The sequence below is a fragment of the Trachurus japonicus genome, chromosome 21 (assembly GCF_045865225.1).
Source record: "Trachurus japonicus isolate A0001 chromosome 21, Traja_1.0".
In the NCBI taxonomy this organism is placed as follows: Eukaryota; Metazoa; Chordata; class Actinopteri; order Carangiformes; family Carangidae; genus Trachurus; species Trachurus japonicus.
In genome coordinates this window covers 11,330,276-11,351,299 of record NC_140927.1, presented here as the reverse complement: position 1 = coordinate 11,351,299, position 21,024 = coordinate 11,330,276, and the positions used below count along the sequence as shown (strand labels likewise).

Below are 21,024 nucleotides of genomic sequence, written 5' to 3'. Positions count from 1 at the left end.
TAAAGATGGTCACAGATGGCACATATGTTATGCAACAGATGTGTGTCACTCTGTCGTCTGTAGAATGTGTGAATTTGGCCTGAAACTGTTACCACTGCCCTTCTCTCTGCTGGGAGATGCATTTCTTTCTGTTTATCCACCTACTCTCTTTTTTTCCATGTTCTCCATCAGAGGTCAGACACCAGCGCAGGCGGAGATTAACTACCTGAATAAAGCCAAGTGGCTAGAAATGTATGGGGTGGACATGCATATGGTCAAGGTAACTGACACACTCTTTCTCTGTGTAGCCTCCGTCTACATATTTCACCTACTGTATGAGTAGCTGGAGGCATATGGAGTTTCAGATCAATAGCTGGAATTTTAAAACAGGAAGCATCCTACATAGAAGTAGATAGAATGTGTGTAAGGGCATGAAACTGAAAGGTTCATAAAACTGTCTCCATTGTCTCTTCTTCTTTTCTTTTCCTTTTTTTTTTGTCCATATCTGCATTGCAGGCGAGAGATGGTAATGAATACAGTCTGGGTTTGACACCCACTGGAGTCCTGGTGTTTGAAGGAGAAACCAAAATTGGACTCTTCTTCTGGTATATTTGGTTTTGAACTAATTTACAGAAATATTTACTTAAATAGTTTATCGAATTACGGTTAACTTTTATAATATTTTTTTGTGTGTTTGTGTTTATTTTAGGCCCAAGATCACACGTCTAGACTTCAGGAAGAGCAAACTGACGCTTGTCGTAGTGGAGGATGATGAACAGGTGAGCAGGAGGGCGCACTTGCCATACGGACTGTACTATGTGTGGTACCCGACATAACAAATGTACTCACAACAGATTGTTCTTGTTGTATTTGGGCCATAAAATGAATATCTCACTCTACTGTATGAGCTGTTGTAGTCAGTTACATCTGTATCATAAGCACTATTTTACGCAAGTGTGGGGCTGTGTAGGGAAAAAGAAGAAGGCTCTCAGTTTGTAGAGGGCGGCAGATGCGCTTGGTTTTAAGGCTGTAAGGTGGTAACAGTAGTTTGAATAGTTCCACAGGTTGATGACAGAAGTATTACATTTAGTGAACTTGTGTTTGTCATTTGAATTATATGAATCCCAGCTTGTAAAATGAACCGACCCCATATCATCTGTCGCTTACAGAAGCAGAACTGAAACGATTAAACAAACAAATCACTTTACACTTGAATAAATATCAACCGGTATATTATGTTTTATTTTAATCTAAAAGTTTTCACAACACATCATAAACTTTTCACTGCAGTGTTTTACAGACTTCGATAAAACATGCAAGTCATGTTTTAATCACTTGAAAGACAATGTACAAACATGCAGAGCTTGCTTTGTTTGTAATAAAAGAAAAGAAGAAATGAATTATTAAAAGAAATCTTTTGTTTGAAGGTGTGCCCAAGCCTTAAGAGAGGCTGCTACCAACACAAAATGAAAGACTTAGTACTGTACTACCCAGAGGCGGGTGAATATGAGAGAGGGAGAGTCTGTTTATGTCCATCCTGCAGGTCTGTGAGTGAGGTTAATAAAGAAGCCTGTCCCCTCTGGTATTTCTGGTATGCACCATTCTCCTACACACACACACACACACACACGCAGCTCTCCCCTCTCAGCTCTTTCCAAAACAGTCGTACTGTTTGCTAGTGTTGTCAACACACGGATGTATGCTGTCATTGGGGGTTTAATTATCTAACAAGATGCTCGTCTGACACACACACACACACACAGCAGGAGCTTTAGATATAAACAGAAAGGGGTGGGGGTTGTGAGTCTTGTTAGAGGGTCATTGCTTTGACAAGTGTTGCGCATAGTTTCAGAGTAAATTGTGTCTGCATTCTGTTACATTTTATGGAGGAAGTGAGCCACATCCGATAGTCAACAACAGGTGTTTTGTTAGAATGCACAGTAGGGAACAAAGATTTTCTGGTTGTCATGACATCAAGCCATTTCCTGACCGGTTACTATTTCTTTTCTAAATAAGCTGTCTAATGGTGATAATTGATGTCTGTCTATGACTGACTCAATGTGTTTTGTTGTAACTACACAACTCTCTGCCATGGCTGCAAGTTCTACTTCACCTGAAAATGCTGACATGAGAAACTTTCACTGACGCCTTCTCTGTGTGACCCAAATCTTACCCCATGTCAATCCCCCGCAGGGTAAAGAGCAGGAGCACACCTTTGTCTTCAGGATGGATCATCCCAAGGCCTGTAAGCACCTGTGGAAGTGTGCTGTGGAGCACCACGCCTTCTTCAGGCTGAGAGGGCCAGTGCAGAAGAACTCTGCACGCTCTGGGTTCATACGCATGGGATCACGCTTCAGATACAGGTAACGGACTTTTTTTTAATCCAATTTTCAGTTATCTTGCACTTATTGATTCACTAAATAAAGCAACAATAACAATACCATTTTTTCATTAGAAATTAGTTTTACATAATGTTAAGTGTAATTATGTCCAGTGCTGTGTAAATTAGGGAGTGTTTTTACTGGACTTTTTAGTAATATATTATTTTACATAAATGTAAAACGTCAAAGAAAAGCAAGCAAAAATGTAAAGCATAAAATAAATGATTGGACAAGCATTCATATCCATTACTATAACACTATATAATCAGAAAACTATATAATCGTTAATGGTAAGAAGACTTTGGGGCTAGGATGACAAAGATTTTTGCTCACTAAGATGTTACAATTAAAAGAGCTGTGTTTGTTTCTGCGCCTTGTGTTTGAACGTACCAACAGAGATAATCCTGGTGTGACATACAGTATCGTTCCTCTGTACGTACATAAACATGTGTACACATAGATACTTGCAGTGGTACAAACCAGGCACTCAGTGTCAACACACTGCAGTAGCCAGCTAGTTCCCCTCTCTGTGTGTTTAAACATTACCCAGTTGGATAAGCACTGGCAGTAATGTTGGTTTAACACAGAGGTTACAGGGTTTGTTGTTAATGGAAGGTTATCGCCTGGATGGGTCCAGAGTTCAGCGGAGGTCATCTCTGTGCCTGTTGTTTTTTGAGACAATGAGATTTAACAAAAAGATTTGGCCTGTTTAGTCCTTAACGTGAAAGTCCAAGACTTTTTTTAAACTAAGTTTACGTTCTTGTGTGTTTGTGTTGCCAGTGGCAAGACAGAGTATCAGACAACCAAGGGCAACAAAGCAAGGCGGTCAGCCTCCTTTGAGAGAAGGCCCAGTCGACGTTACTCAAGAAGAACCATGCATAACAGAGGTTAGTACAACAGTCTTAGTCACACACCTGCACAGCACATAGGAATCTACTGAGTAGATGCATCACATACAAAAAATACACACGTTAAAGCATACACATACATTGCATATACACATCAGAAACAGAAATATCTGACATGATGTAGACTATATTAAACATCCATGCAGTCTGTGAAAAACATGTGTTTCATTCATTCTTTCATTGTCGTATACATCTGAATCATCTGTGTACTACAGTGTTGTCCCTTCTCTGTTTATGTTTCTACAGGACCGTTCAACCCACAGGAGTGAGTACACTGATATTAGTTGATTTCTGGTGTAGAACTGGTGTGTATTGTGGCTTGACTAGAATTTGCTTAGCGATATACCTTACAGATACCAGTGCAGTATTATTGCTCACAGAGCTGTGACACACACACACACACACACACACGCTCACACACTCTAGTCATCCAGTTTCAAGTCATGTCTATAATCATGTTACAGAGGTTGCCTTTTGTTAAAGGGATATATGTGGGGGCTAAAGACATGATGTCAGTGGTAGTTCTAAGCCATCATGGGACTGACTGACTCAAAGCATTGTTATGTTAACACTTTCATCACACCTAATTGGCCAAATTTACACCAACACAGAATGCTGGTACTTTTGAAGCAACAAAACATTTGCCCTGACAAGAGGATGTAACAATGTCATCTTAGACAAGGATGGGGATTTGTGAATTGTCTTGCAGATAACCTGGCAGACTAAATAGAAGGAGCAAATGTATCCAAGCTGTACAATGCACACTGTTTGGAATTCGTTAAAGGTGCTGTGCTGATTTTTTTTTTTTTTTCAACAAAATCTCAATTTGTTTCTTTGGTCAGAGTTCTTTCCTCGGGCAACGGAGTCAGCTCAAGCAAAGACAACAAGGTGAGGAGCTGTGGTTTTTAATCTCTTCTCTATTATATTGCAAAACAAAACAGTGTAGTGCCATAGACTCAGGCAGGTTTTGAACTCAGATAGACAGTAGCCTACATAGGAGACAAAATCATCTGTATGACCAGATACAGTTGGGTAATGTAAAATATTAGTGCTTTTATAAAAGACTTACATGAAAGTGACAAGTGGAAGATTTTAGCGTTGTGTTAATTTGTTTTATCAGTCTTCGCAATGCTATGTTTACTTCCTAACTTGTTTGCATTGCTTAATACATTTCTGGCCTTTCTCTCTCCCACCCTCAGGTTTCTCACAGCAGAGGGGCTTGGTCAAGCGTGCCTGTAGTCGCCCCAGCAGCCGCTTCTGCCTGTGGACCAATGGAAATCGAGGCACTGCCCAGAAGTCCTGGAGGTGAAAAACGAAGGTTGGTGCTTAAATGTTCCATCTGACTCGGCCATTTCTTTTGATATCTTTCTTATTTGTTGAAATACAGTTCAGTCCCTCACAACTCACTTTGCTTTAGAAAATGAAGAATTCATGTTTTTTTTTACCAGCCTAGGGAAGCTTACAAGACATGTGAGGGAAACAGAAACCAGGTTAGGAAAGATTGGCACAGGCTAACTGATCACTGTTGGGTGCTGAAAGAAGTGGTCGGATAGCTAGGTGTGTTTTTCATGGTCTAATGCTTTGTGAGTGGCTTAACATGGCTTATCCACTGACCCTGTCTTGTTGTGACCAGGGAAGGCAGGAAAGAAGAGGTTAGGAAGGCAGAGAAAACATGTATATTCATTTCTTCTGTTTGGGCTTGCTCTGTTCTGTGAGAGTGCACAAAAACAGTGTGTGTGTATGTTTGAGAGAATGTAAAAGTAAATGTACTTATACATACAAGATGTATGCACTCGCCTGAGTTACAAAGCTGCAATGTTCCCCTGTGTGTTCCAGTATTGTCATGTACTGAGGACTTTTTGTCTGGAGGCAGGTCAGGTAGGTACGACCCAGCCCTGAATCTTGCCATCGCTCGTGCTTTAACCAATCAAACACTTGTCTAGTGATGGGCTTAACGACTCTGGCTTTGGGAAGGGTTCTCTGCTGCAGTGCAATCGTCTCCTGTGATTCTCTGTTTTTTTGTTGTTGTTTTTTTCAACCGTCAATCAGCATGAAATTCCAACCTAATCGGTTCAGGAAATGATGGGATGATTTTGTGCGGGATCTTGTGTTTGGCATCATGAATCAGTCATGTGATGATTTCACCTCTGAGTCTATTCTGGTCAAGAATTTGATGTGTGTGTGGAGGTGTCTGTCCTTTCAGTCATCTAATGCCATGCTGTGCACCCTGTGAACCTGCTGCTTTTATATCCTTTGAACTGTGTAGTAGTAGTCTGGAGGATATAATGACAATATTGGAGCGTTAGTGGAGGTTTTGCTGCCACATTGAAGACACTATGACCTTATGGTCTTAAGAAAACATTATTCATCTCCATGCTTTTTTTTGTAAAGCATCATACATTGTAACCAGGCCTCTTTGGCTTTTGCCTACAAAAAAAGCTCATTCATATTTCCAGCACAGGCTGATCCTGTTTCCAGTAAAGTACATTTCTGGTCAGCTGTAGTAAGAGGATTGCCCGTCATTGTGTGTGGTATGGTTTAAAGCAGGGTGCACTGGCATGATACTGGATAGGCCATTGCATAGGGTGCGTAATGACCTATCACACTAATTATATTTTATCCTCCTCTTTTGGACTTGCTCAAAGGCTGAATGGTAAATCCTGTAGGCTGCAAATATTGATAACTCCATAGGGAAAATATTTCTAAAGCCTCCCTTCATTTGTACATTTTTTGTCCTCAGTGTTTTAAATTGCACTGTTTATGCTGTGCAGCAAGGGCTCTCAATATTGTCACTTCACAGCTAGTTTTTTTTTCTTTGCCACTGATGCTACTGTTTTTAGACCTAACATGCACAAATTCTGGTCAATAGTTTTTACACTTTTTTTTTTTTTACACTAGTTTTACACTTTTACACTGCTGTCAAGTCTTCAAAAGTGCCTTCAAAAATACTTCATCAACATAAGTACAAGTATTTTATCAATGCAATATGTTAGACTGAGATGAACACTGATTTGATACCACCTCTTATTTGTACCATTAACTCATGGTACTGTATAAAGTGGAGGTATAGAATGGACTCTGTGGACATGAGGAGGATGTTTTGAATGATCACTTATACTTCAGACTAATCCCTGGTGCTCTTCACTCTCTCCTCCCACGCCTTTCTCCCTTGCTTTAGTACAGTAAAACTCCTGATTTTGCATGGAACACTTTAACCCACAGCGGCTCTCCCCACAGGAACAGTCAATGTACTCTGTCTCCCCCTCCTCTGTGTCATAATCCATTTTAACCAAGCACAGAAGAGAAAGAATATGAGTGATGTGATGCCTTAAAGCTGACAATATCATCCAAATTACATTTAATGTATACAGTCAGAGTCACTGACATCGTTGATTCAAAGATTCACAGAAATAGTTCAAGTCAGTGAGTTTCGTGAAGGAATTCCACTGCACAATTGGTAAAAGTCTTTCCATTCAGATGAAGTGCAACGGCATCAAACAACTCCTAATCAACACTTAACACTATTTGAACAATTAAAAACTGAAAAGTTAATGAATTATTTAAATATTCTCTTTGAGGAAATGTCATATTTTCTGCTATGCTGTGCTTTACTTTCTCTTCTTCATGTTAATATGCTTACAGCTGTATTCATCCTCCTTGTAAGCTGTCATGTAGTGTCTTCATCTGTTGCCTTCTCCTGCCCTCCCATTCCTCCTCTTTGGAGCAGTATCATCAGTGAGAGTAGATAAGTCTCTGGAGCCAGTTAAAAAAACGTATAATTTCTATTGCTAATGAGAGACTGTACGTAAAATACGAGGTCAGTTGAAGTTCATCTACTGTCTGTCTCGTCGAACACCATCAATTAAGTCACTTTTTTTAAAGTGGCAAGGGGAGGCTGCATGCTCCCTTGCCCTTTATGCTCCCAGTAGAGCTGTCCTCATGAATAAAACTGTCTTGGAGCCTGCAGCACTGCATATATAAACACAGATTTGACATAAGACATTAAACCTCAGCCGTTACAGCTGCAAAGCCAGGTCACTGATGCTCCAGAGACACCCAGTCCACTTCACTTAACTCAAGTGTGCATGTCACAACACTTGTCACCATACACTTAAATGTGCGCTGTAGTGCACAATGTAGCAGAAGTAAGCTACCGTAGTATAAGTTGTATGGGTTATTCAGTATCCTGACTCTGCTGAGGCTATCACAGCCGTGCATACTATTTATTCATGTTGTTTAATGTCCACTAAAACAACATTGTTGTTGTTATTAACAGCTTGACTTCTTTCCAAGCTGTAGTTTAGAACAAACAGAGCCCATTGGCACAAATAGAAAAGCCTTACGGTGGATTTAACCCAAAGATTCACACCAAAACTAATTGAAACTTGTAGCTACTTGCAATGCGCTGATCGCTGAAAATTATTGTTTCCATAGCAACAACTCCGTATTTTCATCCTAATGCAGCTTTTCTATGGATGGGCACTTTGTAGTATGTTAAAACAGAAATAGTGACCGTATGTTTCTTTCTACAGTTATAGTTATAGTATTTATGAAATGGGAAAAAAATATAAAAATAATCACAAATAAAAAAGAGGGTTATGAATTTTGAAGCAAAGTCATTGAACAGTCAGACATATTGCAATTTGTTTATCACGTTTTGAGAATGTTTGATGGCTTGTGTTCAAAATGTGGGAAACCGTTTTAATCAGCTGATCATTTGTAGCTGGCTTGACCTGCTGATCTCACTACAAGCTGATTGGCTGTTGAAACAAGTGTTCTAAAACTATCCACTGGCGACTTGACAAGCTGAGTCACAGGCGACACCACCATCAGCCTCAGCTGAGCCGACTTATTTTAGACTGCTACAGTCTAAAGAAGGAAAAGCTACAGTCTACCATGACTTGTTGTGAATCTTTGGTCTTAACCCTAAGGAGTCATTTTCAATCTAACATGTAGGGGCACACAACAAAGTTTGGCATACTGCATGTTATTACACCTTTTTTTTCTTTTCTTTTTTTTTTTACTTTTATACTAATGTTATCAACTTCCTGCTTCAAATTCTCTTCTGCTGTCTTCTCTCTCCCGATACTTGCTTCCCCCTCTTCTCTCATTTATCTGCATACAATCTCCTCTTTGTCTCTGCTGTTTTCAATGAAACCCCCCCCATCCACACTCTCACACACACCCCATTTCTTAAATCCCCCTCCTATTTGTCCTCTCCCCAATGTCCTTCTCCAGCCTGTTCTCCTCAGGTCTCCTCTTCCCTCCATCCTCCCTGCTCATGTCTCATCAAAGCTCCCCACACGGTGTTGGACAGATCCGACCAACTGACAACAGTCTCACCATCTGTACTGACACGAATTGGACAGCACACTAATAAATGGGAATGGCTCAGCGGTGACTCGCCCATGAAAAACATCTGGTATTTGTGTCAGTGACTGTACCACATGGAAGGACACACTTGGTGTGAATGCACACGTGCCTTTTTAACTGAAGCAGTCCTCAACAAAAACCTCCGTCAGTGTCACTTATTCAGTCTTGTAACACCCATCACAGACTGACACAAGTTCACTGTCACACTTCATTATGTGTCTCAGTTCATCTCTTCATCTCCTGACACTTTTCCTTCATCTTTGTTCCAGTGACAAGTCAGAAAGTCCATCTCCCTTTGCCCCGTTCACTTTTTTTTGTCCTCCTGTCTTTGTTTTCTTACTCTCAGTACTTTCTCTCCTCCCCCCTTCCTTCCTCTGACCTTCACTCCTCACCTCAGTGAAACTGGCTGTCTCAGGTGAGATGGTATCAATGTGAGGCTAGGAATTCAGCCCCACTCTTGTCTCTGCAAGGAAACAATAGGTCACTCAGTTCCTGGAAGGTTTCACTCTGCTTCATGTTTTTTTTGAAAGACTTTAAGCACTGTTGCTTTATTAAGTTTAACTTCAAATCATTTTTATCTGATAATATAATTTTTCTTAAATATTTAATTTGTACTGCACATTTCATGGACTTGCTGCTCTGTTTTAAATAGAGGTTGGATAAGAAGGTTGATAACTGTTGTAACCTGTAAAGAGATGCGTCCAGCACATTGCTAGCCAAGCTTAACGCAAAAAGTAGGGTGAAAGAGTTACTTACTGTCACAGATGCATTCCAAAAAATCCAAGTCCCTTTAATTTGCACATTGTTTCTACTGAAATAAGCATTGTTGCCTTTTGTTGGAATTAACAGTTTGTGCCTGTTTCCATTACTGAACATGTCCTGAACTCAGAAATGATGTTGATGATACTGACCTTCTCATCCAACCTCTGGGAAGAAATCAAACAAGCCTAATATATTTAAAAAATGTTCAATTCTGAATCAACATTGAATGGAAATAGTTAATTTGTTTTAGTACACTGCAACTCTTTTTTTTTTCTTTTTTGTGAACACACACATGCAGTGGTGAGGGCGCAGTTCAAAGAGTTTTCAGTTACCATTATGGTAACTGTTGATACTTTCTGAATGCTCACTCACGCCTCAGCTATAACCACTGTACAACTGTTTCCTGCACGTTCCACTCAATTAAGGTGATTATATGATTTTCATCATATTTTTTGCTTAGTCAAATGTTTACAGTATAACTGACCAAAGGATGTATATCTTTATGAACACTGTTTAAAATCATTTCAGAGAATAAAGACATGATTGCTGGTGACACAGATGAGTAGAGACGAGCTTTAAATAGCATCTTTCGTGTGCGTGTGTCTGTGTGTATGATTTCTTCTGCCTCTGTGCTGTAGAGAGATCACAGGCTTCCTTCAGTACATAAATGTTCTGAAATGCTCATTCAAGTTGTGCCTGGACTATAATTGTGCATCCACTGCATTCGATATTGAAATGCTATACATATAAGCTGGTGGGCTGATGGTATGGTTGTTGCTGTTTACTATGAAGTCCAGGAACAAAGGAAATCAATACAGCAGGTTACTGTTGAGATTGAACTTGTCAAAAATATTTCCTGATAACTTAATGCTGTAAATCTTCCGCTCTAAAAATAACCTAACTTTCCTGCCAGTTTAAAAGATCAGAGAAAAACAAACTAGTTGTTGTATAATGGATGCGAGGAGACTGTACAACTTTGCTGTGTGCATATGTCGTTTTTTTTGTCCTTCTTGTCTTACTGTATTTTTGTGTAGATACATCTTCACTACCCGTCGTGTTTCCCTCATGGATTACTGAACATATGGGGAGTGTTTATATACATTTGGTTTGTGAGTCCTTTGGTAAAGCATTGTGCTTTTCTCCTTATATTTGTATGTGAATGGCTCTTCAGCTCCTGTTCCTGTGGCAGCACACAGTAATATATACTCCTTGAGTTTCACTCTGTCCTCAGGCTACAGAAATATGAGGTAATTACAGGGCTGCTGGAAGAGCTTCTACCAAAATCCGTGTATCAAATGTTTTTGCTTCAGGACACTTCAGGTTCTGAGAATATTACACCACATTATTTCCCTCAAAAGTTATTACTTATTATCACAGGTTGGATCTTGTTTCTGTAAAAATGCCCCTTTACCTCCCGAGAAGACATTTGGTTCTGAGCAATGTTATTTATTTGTCGGGCCTCCCTCTTTGGATACAAAGCTTCCATATCTTCCTGGTAGACAGTACTCTAACTGCCTTTTGTACCTCTTTGTGGCTCAGTTCCTTGTTGATTCTTAGTACAGTGGGTATATGATCATATTTGCCAAACTAAAGCATCTATCTATGGGTTATTAATTGAGATATTTTCCAATACAGAAACTTAAATCCTTTTCTGTTTTCTATATTTATGTTTCATTCAAATTTTTTATGAGAAATGGTATATCATCATGGGCAAGTTGCCATCTTTGCAGAGTCCATGCATAAACTTATGGATGCTGCAGGTAAGTTGTACAGCTGTATAATCCTGCATTCCTTTGTTCCAGTTCTGCATTATTTCCTCTTGTGTTCATATTTAAACCCACTTGTTGTTAACCCCCCCTCCCCAATCTTTACAGACCACTTGTTTTATATTGTTCTTGTCTCCCTTGTATTGTCTCTAGTGTGCCCGTGGTTGCTGACCTGATGGAGACATGCATAGATGATGCCCCCAGGGCTCCTGTTGTTCCCACGGTGACAGCTACAGAGGAGGCCGGGCCAAGCAATGCCTTTGCCAGTGCCAGCGTCTCAGCAGAGGATCCACTCAATCTCTGTGGTGAGGCTCTGGAAAACCTACAACAAAGTAAAATCACTTTGAAAATTATGCAAGAAAAAAAAAGTAGAAAATGTTTCATATCTTGTTTTAGAAGCCAGTCTCCCACTAATCTTATAATAAAGACACTGGCACCACCAACCACCGCAGATTCACCTGTTATTATATGAAGTCAGTCATTAACAGACCCTGAGGTGGTCATGTGGTACATGTTAATAAGTAAATGAAGCAAACTTGTGGATGTACCTTTCAGTTCCCTGAAAAAAGGGACAGACTGTGCATATCATTTCAAATTTCTTTATAGTAATAATGCAATAATACAAACTAGTTTGTTACAGTTGGTGTGTAATTGCCTAAAATATATCTTTGCGTCCAGAAGCAGCAGCTCGTCTGAAACAGCTGGAGCTTGAGAGCAGTCCACTTCTTGCTGCTCAGAGAAACAACGTTAATGTCAACATGGCCATGAACAATCAGGTGGGTGCTTGTTTGTACAACATTCCTACTACTGTACCAATAGTCTAATAACACCTGTAAAGCTCTGAACCACGCCTGCACAGACCGACCTGGAGAAAAGACTGCTGGTGTGGTACAACATGAGGTGTGTTCAAAAACAAATCAACTAGAAGTCAGTATTTGGACTAAATGCATGAACCTGCCCCAACAGGAGGATGTGGTGAAGCTCACTGAGAAGTGTGGTCTGAGCAGCACAGGCAGCAGTCCGGTTGTCACTCCACTGCGCACTCCAGAGGATCTGAAGAGTAACATCCTTAAGGCACAAGCTGAGGCTGCTGTCCTCAAGGTGGGGAATAGACTCTGACAAAACGCACAATAAGAGAGAAGAGGTGGAGGAAACATACTTTAGATGATGCAGTTGCAATATTTCATATGGTACATATCAAAGCATTTTACTTTGCACTGCTAAGATTCAGATTCATTTAGATTTGGTACAATTTATTTTCCATTATAAGCTGAATTAAATCATCATATCAAGTTACTGAGCATCAAAGAGCATTGGGAATGGCTGTAGCCCTGCTGTTTTCATCTACATTTAGCATTTCCACTTTCTACTTCAGTGTGCAAGGGTAATGAGTGAACAGTGAAACTTCACTGAAACAAATCTCAGTAAATTTATGTTGGAAATCTTGTGAGCTGATGTAGGGAGATTCACTAGGAGAGAGGTGTCTAAGAAGTATCGATCAAAGCCTAATCAATTAATGAGAAAAGAGAAGGGCAGTTATAAAATTAACAACTGTGAAAAACACGAGCTATCATGCATAGAAATCTATGATCTATGGCTGGCTGTGCCTGCTGCTGGTTTTGTTTGACTGAACCTTTTTCAGATTTAAACTTACTTGAGGCATATTATTCCACATAAAATCAGCCTTGTCTGCACAATTTCAACTTGAGTGCTCTTTCTTCAGGCCTGTGCCCCTCTTTGATCTCTCTCATTGAAATAATAATTATTTTATTTATCAGTATAAAACTGTAGTACATTCTACCAGAGCTTTCTCTTGTATCACTACCAGTTTTTATCCACCTCACACCCTTTTAATGCAGCTCATTTTGCCCTTACACCGTCTCACAGTAGATTCAAGTCATTACAGCCATAGTATACCACACCATTAGAAATGTGGCACGTCTCATATTTGTGAACTTATAATGGTATTCTACTTTTACGTGGGCAGGAGATATGTGTCTGTCCCTCACTCCCAACACTTGTCTGTGTCTGTCTGAGCATCCATTTATCTGTCTGTGTTTACATCTGTGTAGGGCTCTTTGGAGGAGCATGTCGTAATGGCTGGAGATAAAAACTGTAACTTGCAGGAAGCTACTGCCAGGTATGACCTCACATTACATATTTTACACATTTACCCATACAATCATGATGAATTCATGATTGAATGAAAGAATTAATGAGAAAACGGTTTGTTTGTTTGTTTGTTTGTTTGTTTGTTTGTTTGTTTGTTTGTTTGTTTGTTTCAAACTGAATTTGAGTGTCAGAAATTATCTGATTTTATTTTACCATGCAAAATCCATACACACGTTATATATACATATCTATGTTATATACAGATATATACATTTTTATGCTTGATGCTGTATTTACAAAATCTGCAACAGACCAGTCAATCTGGAGTGAACATGGACAGGAGAGAAAGCCATTGTCGCTTGTGCCTCATTGTCTTGAAACTGGGCCTTTTCCCTCCTCCTCCTCCATCTTCCTGAGTCATACCAACTGTCATAGCATTGTCTCGACCAATCACAAATCACAATCCTTGCTGGTGGAGCCGATTAACCTCCTGAATATTCATGAGGATTATTAGCATAGCTCAAAACATTACATCACCTGCAGCTCATCCCTGTAAGCAAGGCCACGCAGATACGACAAGCATGCCGCTGTCTTGTGCGTGTGTGTGTGGCAGTGGCTGGAGGAGAGGCTGCAGTAGATTTGATGAAAGCTGTTGGTTACAGTGCACAATGCATACCCTACTGTGCAGAGATTGTACTGTAATGAGATCCATCTAATCCTGTCTCCTGAGTCATGTTTTTACTCTGAAAATCACACTGTGTCATGCAGGTTTGTGCGTTATGTGGACTTGTGTGACTGGCACAGTCTAAAAGATGTGATGTGTTTTTGTTTTTTTTTTCAGGTTGAAGATTCGTACGGGGCGAATGGGCAGTAACTCATCTCTGTCTGTCAGCAGTCGCCCTGACACCCAGGACTCCTGGGACCTGCTGAAGCCAGCTTCACTGGTCTCATCAGCAGGGACCAGGTCAGTGTGCTTTTAATACTTTTATGTGCATTTTTTTTTACTTTGTATGTGCATGTCGTAACTCATCACCCAGTTAATATTCTGTATTTATCCATAATTTCCAGAAATTTCAAAGACACAGGGATAACAGATTAGTGCTTGGGGGATCTTTGGCACAAGCTGCAGATTGATCTTTTATCTAACTTTTAAATGCATTTTACATTTCATGAAAATCATCTCTAGTAGTTTTGTCATGGAATAATTACTATGTCCTGATCACATGCAGTAATTTCAGTTAGCTCGCTGTACCTCCAGCTTTAAAGTTGCCTTGTGTAATGATCACGTTCACTTAACCTATTTCAGCTGTCTGGAATCATTAGAAAAGGAAGAAAGAAACAGATCTTTGTTTAATTTAGATCTTTGGTAGAAATCATTAATTTTGAAGATAGAAATAAGGCTGTAAAAAAAAAAAGAGTTCAGTGAGTAAAAATTGATGCATTGAGGTTACAATGTTTTTTCTTCTGTGACATCGAACTCACTGTACTATGCTCTCTAACAGATAATTATACAGACCTGCTTTGACCCATACAGAACATAAAACATAAATAATCCAGTTTCCCTGATCAGAAACAAAGGCCTCCTCTTTGTAGTCTTTGCTGACATCTGTTGGTTTGTTCGAGTAACGCATGTGTGCATATGCGCATTTGTATTTGGGTGAGTTCGGGGTGTGTTGGGTCACATGACTCCAGTTCTGCCTGGATACTGCTGGTGGTGTCTCCGTTCAAGAACTGTTTACAGTAGGACGACACAAAAATACAGACGCACACAGACGCTTGACCAGACAATTCACAAAGGCTGTTTTGCTCCAGGCTCATTGATGCAGTAAATGCTTCTGCTGTCCAGGCTGTTCCTGCTCTGCAGTCTGGAGAATGGAGACTCTTGTTTTGCAGGAACTAAAAACTGATTAATCACCATTCATCAACAGTAATTTAGTTTTTCTCTTTTCTTTTTTCTTTTTTTTTTGCTGTACAGGGTCAAATGCTGTTGTGAAAAATACTCTGTAGCTTTGAAATGTTGGTCAAGCAACACACAAGCAATTTGAAAGCACAATGTTGGGCTGTGTGGAAGGTTCAGAAGATGTTGGGAGTATGTCGAAATCTGAAATTCTCTCTCTTTGCTCATTTCTTCTCCAGTGCCGAGAGGTTAACTGAGGATTTAAATCCCTCTGTTGCTAAGATGCCCTGTGAGCCAGCCATTGAAGTAATGGCACCAAAGGTAATAAGTTATTGTGACACATTTACATTTGTCACCATGAATGATACATATGCACTTAATATTTACTATTACTTGAAGGCTGTAGAATAAATAGTGTTTCACCGTGGTTTTCAATGTATTAAATAATAATGTAGAACACCTCATAACATTAACTGTATTACACATTATGATACATCCTATTGTACGCACCTGATGTGACTCATGGAGGAAACTACACACTGTGCTGCATGGCTATTTGAGTCATGTGTCACGTTGAACCCAATGTGAACTGATTTATAAGCTGTTTGTATGCAGTAATTGAGTATTTGTGTCATTCTGCAGGTTCAAGCAGAAGACATTGACCTGCAAATTGCTGCCCCACTATCTGACAACCTGATCGACTTCACTGATCCAACACCTGTGGTAAATCTAAACCGCCGCATGTGCAACAGCATATGCAACCATTTGTTGATATTGTGAGCTACTGTGCAGCAGGAAAAAGCTTTGGTCACTTCCTCAAGAGCAGCAGGCAGGATTTATGCATACCATTTATCTCAGGAGTCAGAAACAGAGCTGTGAATGAGGTCACATCTGACTCGACCACGTTCCAAAAGCAGCTTTAATAAACAGTGCAATTTTTAGCTTTAATTCATTGTTGATGCACAGAGCAGCCATCTTGGATTGCGAGCTCAGCGTTACTGAAGTTCCTACTAAGTTCTCAAGTTGGATTTCCAACATCAGGGGACGTTTCTGATGATGCAGCCAACTGGAAATCTGGGTTCTAATTTAACGCACTAGTATTGTCCATCTCAACTCAAGACAAACTCAGTCTAACCAACACATCTAATATTATAACCCATGTCTGCAGCCCTGACACATTTGTGTCTAGCGTCAGGCTATAGTACTTTATTTACTTACTTTATATATTTCTATCAGGGAGGATTTTAATTTAAAGGAGACCTATTATGCTCATTTACGCTTTTAATATTATATTGGACCCCAGTGGGGCATTATTAGAAGTTTCTCCATAACTATTGCATACAAGCTGTCTATGTACTCCTCCATTCTGGCTCCCCCCTCCTCCCCACCACACCTACTCTCTCACATTTCCACTGGACACTGAGGCCAGAGCCAGGCGAGTTGCCATATAGGGACTTCCACTGAAGTTGTGACAATACAAAATGAGACTTTAAAAAAAAAACTCTCTAAACTGGAGCATTTGCAGCGATTCGGAGCTGCCTGAAACCGCCCCAGGGGATTACTTTAACACACGCCTACCTCATGATATGGCACTTTCACGTCCTCTGAAACAAGTATCCAACATTTCAAACATATTTATAAGTCTGAAAAGCTGGAAAAGCATAATAGGTCCCACATAAATGGGGGAAGAAAGAATTAATGTGTGTGTGAAAGGAGAATTTTGTGTATTTTATTTGCATCTGTATGTTTGGGATCTTTGGTCAATGCACCTTTCTAACAGTATGACAGGTTAAAATATGGTCTAACTGTCTTGTAGCTACCACCAGTGCAGCAGCCCAAACCTCTCATCACACCTCGCTGGATCATTCCAACAACTGCCGTGAGTCCTAAGTCTTTATTCGCCCGTCTGACATGTCTCCTGCTCGCCTGTCTTCCTGTCTGTCCGGCTTTTGTGTCTACCTTGTCCTGTCCGCAGGTTCTTTTGAGAAATCTTCCAGACAGTTATGATGTGCATATAATTGTTGTAACTTGTGACCATTGTCCTCAAACTGATGATACAAGCCTCGGGATGTTCTTCCATACACACTCTGTCTGCATAGTTGCTGTAAAGTTAAGCTGATGTAGAGGCTCTGTAGAAACTGACCTTCCCTCCTTCTCCCTCGTTCCCCTCTAATGCAGCCTCCTGGCGTCTTTACTAACGGCCTGCTCGACCTCGACCCCCCTCCTAAGGTCGCCCCTCTTCTCCCTGCTGATGGGGGAGCTGCTCTCACCCCAGCCTTCCCCCACCTCGCTCGCACACGTAACACCAGCTCCGCCAGGTAAAATTCTTGGCATTCGAAACCAGTGCAGTTAAAAAGTTGCTTTCAAGGCGAAGCGTTGTGTTTTCGCTGACCCCTGCTGATCAAGCAAGACCGTGCTTCCTTCAGCTTGAATCCCAATGCAAAAAAGCACTTCAGACGGCCAGCAAGTAAGCAGTTTATAGATGGGATGTGTAGCTGTCGTTGCTCTTGGCTGAAACTGCTACTTTGAGAGTTCAAGAGTTTACTTTAAAGGGATGGTTCAACATTTTGGCAAATTGGCCCATTGACATAATCCCTATAGTTTTAGGAGTAGGTTCATTACCTTTAATTGTCGGTGCAAGCTATTTTTAGAACGGCGGAGCAGAGTCCCGAGCTGCTCAGTGCTACGCTACGGAGGCTGATGGGATTTGTTGGTTTCCCTCATCAAACTCATCAAATACACAATCCAACAACTCCAAAACGCTCTCATGGACAAGTTGTGACCTGCACATTCACCACGCTATGAGATAACAAACAAACAACTCCATCTCGTAACGTTCCGTTATTATCTCATAGTTTGGTGAATGTGCAGGTCACAACTTGTCCATGAGAGCGTTTTGGAGTTGTTGGATTGTGTATTTGATGAGTTTGATGAGGGAAACCAAGAAATTCCATTAGCCTCCGTAGCGTAGCTCTGAGCAGCTCACAGCTCTGCTATGCCATTCTAAATATAGCATACACCGACAATTAAAGGTAACAAACGTACTCCTACTGTAAAACTATAGGGATTATGGCAATGGGCCAATTTGCCACATGCTGAACTATCCCTTTAAGGGCTTTTAACATTGTTTCTGTCTGTGAACCACAACCAGATGCTGATGAATTATAATTTTGTATAATGCAGGTTGTTTTTTTTTTGCTGTAAACTGGTTGTCAAAAGTGCTAATGGACAATAATGTCAAGTCATATTTAGTATTGCACTGTGACTCAAAGTACACATCTTTCTCCGAGCCAGTCTTTTTTACCATCCTGTGTCCCACAGCACTGTGGGTCAGCCGCCAGCCTCAGAGGATGGAGCCAAACCCAGAGGCCTCCTGACCACTGAGCTCTGATGAAGAAGTGAGGAGCCGCCACCATCAACACTCACCTCCCAGACTTCTCTCCCACCTCATCCCGTCACCCTCACACCCCTCTGTGAACAAGCTGGGCCAGGTGCACTGAACTCTGCGGGCTAAGAGGAAGGAGGAGGCAGCTGACGAGCCCACTCTCAACTAAATGAACTTAGTACACTGACTGATCAGCAATAGGAGTATGAGCACAGTTTGTCATCACACAAAGCTGAGTTTTTGTAAAATAATTCAAGCAAACATTTAGCTCAAGTATTAACATCACAAAAACATCTAATAACTCGTGTATTTGCTGTTTGAGTTTCACCATTAGTGACCTGCCATTTATTTAATCCATCCAGTCAACCAAACCTCAGCCTCTAACAACCTGCACCATCGTCTTGTAGACAACAGGTAATGACAGCCGCGTCTGCCGCAAGAGGTCAAGTCGAGACTCACACACAGAAATCCACCATCTCATCACACTGCAAGGTACATGGCATAAAAGCATCAACCATTAGCTTATTACATTAATGGTAGGTTGTCTCCTTAGTGCTGCTCCCCCAACACCTTTATATATATATATATCACTGACGATGAATTCCACTGGATCCCTGCGACTCTGAGCTTTTCTGAGCTACACTGGCACAGGACTGAAAAGACAAGGAGGAGAAGGACAGAGAGACGTGTAACTTCAATGTTGATTTAAAGAGATAAACAACACCTGGACTCTTTAACATGACGAGACACGTGGATGTGACACTGTCCACCTTTTTTTATTTGAACCCTTTCAGTTTAATATGTGAAACTTGTCTGTTGCAGCCACTGGATATGAACACTACTCTGGATTATCTTTGCAACACTGGACATTTAATGAATTCTTTGTAATGGAAGAAGATAGAGCAACTTTGTTTTTGTTCAACATTTGTTTTTATTATTCTGCTCTTACATTTTTGTCTGTTTTCAATGCTTTTAATTCCCCTTTGCAGTACGTTTTTAAATCTGCACATTTTGGTACCAGCATCAAGAGAGACTGAGCATCACTAGTGAGGTTACAGCATTTGGTCTAAAATGTGATCCTATAATTAGGTCTCACTAGAAACCACTGTTTTCATACACAGATTTTGATTAAAATAATCCACAATTATTTTTAATTTGTACATCGGATTGTAATGGACACGTGACCATGAGCCGACTGCGGTCAGTCTCTGAAAGTTATCTGTGACCCTTGGAGTTTGTGATGGACAGTGTGTCCAGTTTTTGCATCATCTAACAGGATAATTGAGACGGTTCTAGACACTTCTCTGACCCTGTGACTCCAAGTATTAACATGCTGTAGCTATTACCCTGCCTTATGTAAATGAATGTATTCAAAATGTCTATTATGAAATGCTGGAGTACGAATATATCACTTGTTCAACTTCTCATCATATTTGCTAATACTCTTAATAAGTGAAGGAAAACTTTTGTACATGTGAAATTGAGGCCTAATTCTACATTGTCTGAGTTGTTATTGAACTTTATCACATTGACTCTTAAATGGTAGAGTTGTAGATGTCATGATTTTTTTTTTTTTTTTACCCCATACGTACATCATAACCACTGAGTCTGGACCCTGATTCAAGTTGTATCTGTGTAGCTATTGTAGTGCGATGTCGACAAACAAGGGAAGCTGACTGTTTTACATTGTCTTCTTAACAGTGACAGTTATTTATGCTACTACTCACTGTGGTTGTTCAAATATTCCATGTTGTCCAGAAGTGTTGTAGTGTACAGTTATAATTTGTTGTCAGTATAATGGCATCAGCTGGCTGTAGATATGAAGTAGATTTATATATATATTTTTTGAAGATAACGTCGGCAGTATTGTTAATACACACTAAGGAGAAGAATTTCAGCAGTGAGGTGTTTTCTAATTACAAAACAAGTAGAAATTGTGTCACGGATCAAACTGGAGAAAACACAGGTCGTGACATCTCAAATTCATTTTTATATAAACTTTTTTTTTTCCTGGAATATCTTGATCATGATTCAGTAAAGCTTTGCTACAGTAGGAGTCACTTGTTGTTCTTTCTTTTGAATGCTATGCCCATTGTTGATTATTTGCAAATACATTCACAGGTGATTACAGTTTGATTTATGCAAGACGCTGCCATGGACCAGATGTGATTTGGTCATGTTAAACCAGCTCTGAAGCAATAACCTGGATCACCCAAAGGTAAAAAACAAAAAAAACAACACAAAGCACATTTTGTTTTTAAACCAACACTTTCACTTATACGTAAAGCTTTTTGTAACTGTTTCAGATGTCTGTTTTGAAGCCGACAGCCAGAGTTTATTTGCTAGTGTTACCAGTTGTCATCTAACAGTGAAGTGGTATTTTTCCTGCCATAGCGCCCATCTGAATGTGGTAATTATGCTTTTTGAAGTCCATCATCACTAAAATATTAAGATAAACCTG

General features: G+C 40.2%; 1 protein-coding gene across 2 annotated transcripts in view; it reads left to right on the top strand.

Moving 5' to 3' along the window:
* epb41l5 (erythrocyte membrane protein band 4.1 like 5) overlaps positions 1 to 20,619 on the top strand; it is a 33,304-nt gene extending 12,685 nt beyond the window's left edge. The window contains exons 9-26 of one of the 2 annotated variants that reach the window (XM_085764640.1): positions 172 to 259; positions 496 to 584; positions 689 to 758; positions 2,173 to 2,342; positions 3,141 to 3,247; positions 3,515 to 3,533; positions 4,111 to 4,156; positions 4,468 to 4,586; positions 11,323 to 11,474; positions 11,848 to 11,945; positions 12,136 to 12,270; positions 13,242 to 13,309; positions 14,123 to 14,245; positions 15,418 to 15,499; positions 15,821 to 15,901; positions 16,995 to 17,057; positions 17,357 to 17,496; positions 18,500 to 20,619. In XM_085764640.1, coding sequence (XP_085620766.1) covers positions 172 to 259; positions 496 to 584; positions 689 to 758; positions 2,173 to 2,342; positions 3,141 to 3,247; positions 3,515 to 3,533; positions 4,111 to 4,156; positions 4,468 to 4,586; positions 11,323 to 11,474; positions 11,848 to 11,945; positions 12,136 to 12,270; positions 13,242 to 13,309; positions 14,123 to 14,245; positions 15,418 to 15,499; positions 15,821 to 15,901; positions 16,995 to 17,057; positions 17,357 to 17,496; positions 18,500 to 18,569 — 1,720 coding nt within the window. In that variant the 3' untranslated portion in view covers positions 18,570 to 20,619. Of the gene's footprint in view, positions 1 to 171; positions 260 to 495; positions 585 to 688; positions 759 to 2,172; positions 2,343 to 3,140; positions 3,248 to 3,514; positions 3,534 to 4,110; positions 4,157 to 4,467; positions 4,587 to 11,322; positions 11,502 to 11,847; positions 11,946 to 12,135; positions 12,271 to 13,241; positions 13,310 to 14,122; positions 14,246 to 15,417; positions 15,500 to 15,820; positions 15,902 to 16,994; positions 17,058 to 17,356; positions 17,497 to 18,499 lie in introns of both variants that reach the window. The other variant, XM_085764639.1, reaches the window with a different exon arrangement.
* The last annotated feature ends 405 nt before the right edge of the window (positions 20,620 to 21,024 follow it).